This window comes from Condylura cristata, unplaced genomic scaffold, assembly GCF_000260355.1.
Source record: "Condylura cristata isolate star-nosed mole 26May11 unplaced genomic scaffold, ConCri1.0 scaffold00004, whole genome shotgun sequence".
Lineage (NCBI taxonomy): Eukaryota > Metazoa > Chordata > Mammalia > Eulipotyphla > Talpidae > Condylura > Condylura cristata.
The window spans coordinates 1,977,373-1,983,410 of NW_004567105.1; the positions used below are offsets into that span (position 1 = coordinate 1,977,373).

The following is a 6,038-nucleotide window of genomic DNA, read 5'->3' on the forward strand; positions in this document are numbered from 1 at the left end:
CAGCGCTACCTGGCGAGAGGCACAGGGGAGCCGAGGAGGAGGGACCAGGGTGGCGGCCAGGGACCGGCTGCCCTGGCCCCGGGTGGCTCTCTCGGGACTCTGGGAAACCCGGTGGGGGCCAGTTTTCCTCCCCGAGAGGGACGCGTCTTGTGCCCCACAGCCCAGCACGCAGCAGGCACTTCGTGGGGTGCGTGGGGCGAGGCTGGGCAGTGGCTGTGGACAGTGGCTTTGTGGACAAGCGCCTCTGAACTGTGGGGCACACCGCACCCCATTTCCTCCTCCTTAGGGTGGCCACTGCCTTCAGGAAGCCCCCCGAGCACCGCTCTTCCTTCGGCCTCCCTCCTTGCCGTTGCTGAGCGGAGGGCGGGGCCCGGCAGGTGTTGGGGGGCCCGGGCCTCCCCAGGGGCCCTTCCCTGGCACACTGTGTGGCCGGGACCTTGGCTGTGCCGCCTCTGGTGATGCCAACAGGCGAGGCCCTGCTCTCACCCCCGGCCTCTCTCCTGCCGAGCTCAAACTCCCGCCAAGCGAGAGAAGGGAGATGGAGGCAGACACCAGGCGGGTCCCCGAGGGGCGGTTTTGATGGGGGGATTTCTGAAGAGCTGGGGCTTCCCTCCCGCTGCCTCGGTCCTGAGCGCTGCCTTCTGTCCTGGGCCCCGCAGACACCCCACCGAGGCCCTGCCCTGTTGGGGGGCAGTCCAGAAACCCCCTCTCCGCCTCCTCCCCAGTCACAGCCCTGCTCTGCCGGCCGAGGGCCTCCTCCCCGGACCTGGACCTGGACCTGGACCCCACTGCTGGGCACTAGGCACCCCTCAGGGCGCCCCCGGCTCCACTCCTGGTGCACGCCCGCCTGCCCAGGGTCACAGCACGGACTGTGCCGCCCAGGCTCGCCGAGGCCCCAGGGTACTGACCTGGGGTGGCCGCGCCCTCTGGGGCAGGTCTGGGCAGGGCAGCCCTGAGCCCGGCTGCACGCCGAGGGCAGGCCAGCACCCTCCTTCCGGGCAGCCTGGCGCCCACCTCAGCGCCCAGTCGCCAAGAGGCTCCGAGAGGGGCAGGGACTCGGCGGGCTCCTTGGAGGCCCCTCGGCGCAGACATTAACGCCGTCTGTCACCATGGCATCGAGGTGCTTAGACAACCTGCCCCAGGAGCAGGGAACAGCGTGAGGCAGATTATCTGTGTCTCGCTGTGACAGATGCGATGGGGATCACGGCGATGGTGACGGATCCGCAGTCGATACCGCTGGGCTCCCGCCGCCCCCGCCGCTGGGAAGCGCCTTCCCTGAGCGGCCCCCGGCCCCCCTCGGGAGCGCTCTCATTGTTCAAGCAAAGCAGAGGGAGACCCTGGGGTGAAGGCTGGAGCTGGCTCCCACCAAGGCAGGTGGGGGTCTGGGCTGCTTTCCGTGCCTGGGTCAGCCCCCCTCTCGGCCTGCCCCCTCGCGGTCAGCCCCCCTCTCGGCTTGCCCCTTCGCGGTCAGCCCCTCTCGCGGCCTGTCCCCGCCAGCCCGCACCCCTTGCGGTCAGCCCCCCTCACGGCCTGCCCCCTCGCGGTCAGCCCCCCCTCGGCCGGTCCCCCCCAGCCCGCACCCCTTGCGGTCAGCCCCCTCTCAGCCTGCCCCCTCGCAGCCGGCCCTGCCCCGAGCCCCAGGCTGGTTCACTCCCCCCAGCCCTGCTCTCTGAGGAACTTCGAGGGGCTCCTGGCTGTTTCTGAGGGGAAGCCTGCCTGCGTGCATGGGGGCTTCCAGGCCAAGCCCGGTAGCCACCGGCCTTAAGCTGCATCCTCCTGCGGCACAGGTGTCTTCGGGGGCCGGGAGGGACAGGCCATCGGCCCTTGGGCCGGGGGCTGCTTGAGGCCCCCACCTGCCCAAGGCGCCTCCCACACCCCGCTCGAGGGAGGGAGCGGAACGCCCAGGGTGCGGGAGAGGAGGAAGCAGGGCAGCTGGGCGGAGCCGGTGGGGAGCCGAAGGGGAACTGGGGCTGGGCAGGCCGGCAGGCTGCCCCTCCCGGAGCCAGCCGAAGAGGAAGGAGGACAGGGCCCGATGGACGGCCGGGCCCGGAGGTGGTGGGCCCTGCCCGGCCTCAGCCCGGCCCCCCTGCTGCTGGCTTGCTTGCTGCTGGCCTGGCCCCGGGTGCCCGCAGGTAGGCGGCTGGTCTCCCCGCTCCGCTTGGCTTTCATCTGCCCGCCCGGGCTAATTCCCCACGGTCCTGGGGGATTTGCTGGTTGCAGTTTGAACATTGCAGACTTCACAGGGGAGGCCTGCAGGGACCCCGAGAGGTTGAGCAAATGCCTCGCTGCTGCGGAGGTGGCTTTCAAGGGGCAGGGCTCCCCATGCTGCTGCCACAGCCCGCTCCGGCCAGGGGCCCCAAGGGGTCACGGGGGGCAGGGCAGCAGCGGGCAGGGGTGGGCAAGGGGGGGCAGCCCACCACCCAAGGAGCCTGGGGGCCCTTCTGCCTTGAACCAGCCCACCGGGGTCCTCCGGGAGGGTGGGGAGCCGGCGCTGGTCCCTTGGCACCAAGCCGTAGGTCACTGTCACCGGAACGCCCTGACCAGAGGTCACTGCCGGAGCTCACAGAGGTGGCCGGGCCTGCCCAGACCCCGCCAGAGGTGCCCTTTGCAAAGGTGGCTGTGGCTTGTTGGTGACGCAGTCTGAAGACGTGCTGGGGCAGCTAACGGAATCCCCCCTTTGTGTGGCCCTGCCTCCCCACAAACAACCCAGGGCTTGCAGCACCCTGGAGAGGCGACGTTTTGGGGTGCTGCTATGGGAAGCGCTTTTGTAAGAGTCTCAGCTGCAAACAAAACACAGCCTGTGCCCAGGATTGCAGCAGATGTAGAAAGGAGAAACCGCCCTTTCACAAGAGTGGAAGCGCCCTGGTGGCCTCCCGGAACCCCTTGGGGCAACAGGCAGCACCCCATCCTTCCTCGTCCTGCCCAGCGGGCACCTGGCTGTCCGTTGCCGCTCCCCAGGCTATCTCAGTTTGAGGCTTTAGTGGAAGGAACCCTGCCGCTCCTCTCCCAGACCTCCCCCATTTCAGCCGTCTGCCAGGCAGCCATTGGCTGCACTCTGGGCTCCACGGTGCCCCTCAACTGTGCCCGGGAAACCCCAGTGTGTGGTCGCCGCAGCGCAGAACAACGGGTCTTCGGCTCTGGGGCCAGTGTGATAGGGTGGGAGCGAGCCAGGAGCCCCAGCCAGGACTGGGGTCTCGGCCACTCCTCCGGGACCCAGCTGGCCTTGTGGTAGGACGGGGCGCTGGACCCCAGCTGGGTGGTGGGTAGGACGGGCGCTGCCCAGCAGCCCATCCTAGTGTCTGGGAGGGCCGGTGCTGGGCAGGCAGGTCCCTGCCAGCCCAGCAGCGCCAAGGCGGCTGCGGCCGCCCACCGTGATGCCCCGTCACGCCCCTCCCAGCAGTCTCACGCCGGGCGGGCTCCCCGGCCTCTCCCCCTCCTGCTGTGAGCCAGGACTGGGGCTCCTCTCCCCTCTCCGGAGCAGATCCTGTCTTCCTCACAGAGCCCAGCAGTCTCTCAGGGTCCCACGGCGACCGCTCTCCACCCCAGGGGTCACGCAAGCCCGGGTTCCCGCTGTCCTGCGAGCAGCCCGCCCCCCGCCCTAAGTGACGCTGTGCCTGCCGCAGTCACTTCTGGGCCGGGGACCAGGCGCAAGTCCTGCTTCTTCTGGGGACTGCTGTGTGACCCCAGGCAAATTACTTGACCTCTCTGGGCCACCACAGTTGTCCGCAACTACTGTCAGCCGCCTTTCTCTTCCTGACCTTTCCAGAATCCCGGTCGCATTTCCTTCCGAACAGCCAAGGCTGCGGACCAGTCTAGGCGCTCAAGGCCGCGCTGGCGAATACGCCACGCCCGAGACTCTGTCTGAGGACTCGGGGTCACCCAGGGCTTTGCCCTCCCACTTTACCCTGGACAGAGCTGTCGCCGCTTCGTCCAAAAGCTGTCCCGGAGCCCGGCCTCTGCCAGCCTGAGGCTCCGCGCCTCCCTTCCCGCAGCTCTGCCGGGCCGGCCCTGTCGTCCATCTTTGTTTAGTGGCCGCAGGTGCTTCCTGGCAGTGCAGAGGGTCCCCTCCGTGGTGGAGCGCGGCAGGGAGCAGCTGGCGGCTGGTGTGGGAGAGGCGGGCCCAGGGCGACAGCCTGTGGGAGGCCGCTTGGCCCGGAGCAGGCGCCCAGCGCCCCCCGCTGGTGGATGGTAACGCTGGTCAGGCTGGCTTCAGCCGCCACCGTCCAGTCTCCATCGGTTGGCTTTGAGCGCAGCAGGGGGCCGGTGCGGCCCTGCCCAAGCGCTGTGCCCAAGCGCTGTGCCCCCAGGGTCGCCGCCCTCCAGCGCGCCCACTTTGGGGCGGGCTGGTCCTTCAGTTTTCTCCTTCGTCCGCCCCTGCGTGAGCCAGCCGGGCCTGGCCTGTGTCCGGCGACGTCCTGTGTCTGCAGGACCTGAGCTGAGAGAGGCTGGACGCTCCTCTCTTCCGCTGAAGAGCAGCAGGCACCTTACTGCCCTCGGACACCTGCCGCCCGCCGGAGGGCGAGAGCGGGTTCCCTTAGGCTGCACGCTGGGGCCTGGGCAGAGTGCCCACGCGTGCCCTGAGGGCTTCTCTGCGCAGCCGCCTCCTGAGGACACCAGCAGTGTCCAGGGCAGGCGTGCGTGCTCGGTGGCTTTCAGTCGTCAGTGCCCGGCACGGTGCCCGGTGCGGGAGGCCGGCACGGTGCCCACGCTGGCTCGACTCGGGGTCACAGCCGGGCCCCAGAGGGGTTCAGAGCAGGAGCCACGATGACGCCAGGAAAGGCACCGAGGCACCGAGGCCTGGGGCCGAGATGGCCCCGCCGCCCCGCCCGGGGCTAAGGAGCCGGGTCTGGCAGTAAGTGTGGGCTCCCCGGGCAGGCCTCGGCGCCCCAGGAGTGCGAAGTTGGGATAAAAGGCGTCCACTGGAGGAGTAGTGAGTGGGGGGCTGAGGCCAGAGGGGGAGGGGGCTCTGGAGAGCCCCGAGGGGCCGCCCCGGGGCAGGTGTGCAGCTGGCAGGCAGCGCTTGGCCTGGGTCTGACTGGCCTGGGCTCGTGTCAGGAGGCCCCAGCCCCAGGGGCTCCCCCTTCACGGCTCTCGGCCCCCCACAGACAGGCCTCCTCCAAGGGCTGTTGGGAGCACACTGCCGCCGGGCCTGGCACCGGCCGCCTCTGGGGAGCTGTGTGTTGGGGCTGCCTGGAGGAGGTGGGGAGGTCAGCTGGTGGGCGCCCGCTCCCTCCTGCCCAGGGCCGGTGGCTGGGCAGAGAAAGGGCAGGGCAGGATCCAGAGTCCCTCTGAGCTGGCCTGGGCACCTGCTTGCTGCTGACAGGCCAGGGCAAGCAGACCCCTGGCCGAGGCCAAGCGTGAGGGGCTTTATCAGGGCTCACAAGGTAGGGCGGCACTAGACCACCGGCCATAGTGCCCGGGCCATGTCTGAGGCAGGGAGGCCAGGCCGCCCACATTGCCCGAGCCTGCCCGTGATGGCATCGCCCGGGGACCTGGTCCTGCCAGCTGGGGACCCTGAGAGGAGAGGCTGGAAAACACCAGGAAGATCCTGATGGTCACTGGGGCACAGCTGCTGAGTCTCACTGCGAGAGGGGCGCCCCCCCCCACTCCTGCCCTCAGCCCCACAGGCCCACACAGCCAGGCTGGCCAACTTCCCACCCCTGGTCTCTGCTCCTGCTGTGCCTGCAACCTCGGTGGCCTGGTGGCCTCTCGGTGGCCTCTAGAGTCCCTCTCCCTGCCCCCAGGCACTGACACCAGCCTTGCCCCAGAGTGTCCTGGCTGGGGGTTCCCCAGTGATTTGAGCCTGCAAGAGCTCAGAGGTGTAGGGGCAAGTCTGAGCTCACCTGGGCAGGTAAGGAGGCTGGCGGGGAGCCCACCTGGGCAGGTGAGCTGTGAAGAAAGGCAGAGAAAGGTTAGGGGGGATGGGACAGGCTGGGGGCGGTCAAAGAGGGCAGGGTCTGCAGGGTCCGGGGCAAGGCCAGAAGCCCGGAGCCCCAGCTCTGAGCCAGACCTTGAGGTCGAGCATCCTCGGGGGCTTT

At 69.4% G+C, this 6,038-nt stretch overlaps 1 protein-coding gene across 2 annotated transcripts in view; it reads left to right on the plus strand.

The window, feature by feature from the left end:
* The first annotated feature begins 1,993 nt into the window (after nt 1-1,993).
* NFAM1 (NFAT activating protein with ITAM motif 1) overlaps nt 1,994-6,038 on the plus strand; it is a 21,571-nt gene continuing 17,526 nt past the window's right edge. For both annotated transcript variants that reach the window (XM_012720674.1, XM_012720673.1), the window contains exon 1: nt 1,994-2,132. In XM_012720674.1, coding sequence (XP_012576128.1) covers nt 2,033-2,132 — 100 coding nt within the window. In that variant the 5' untranslated portion in view covers nt 1,994-2,032. The remainder of the gene's footprint in view (nt 2,133-6,038) is intronic.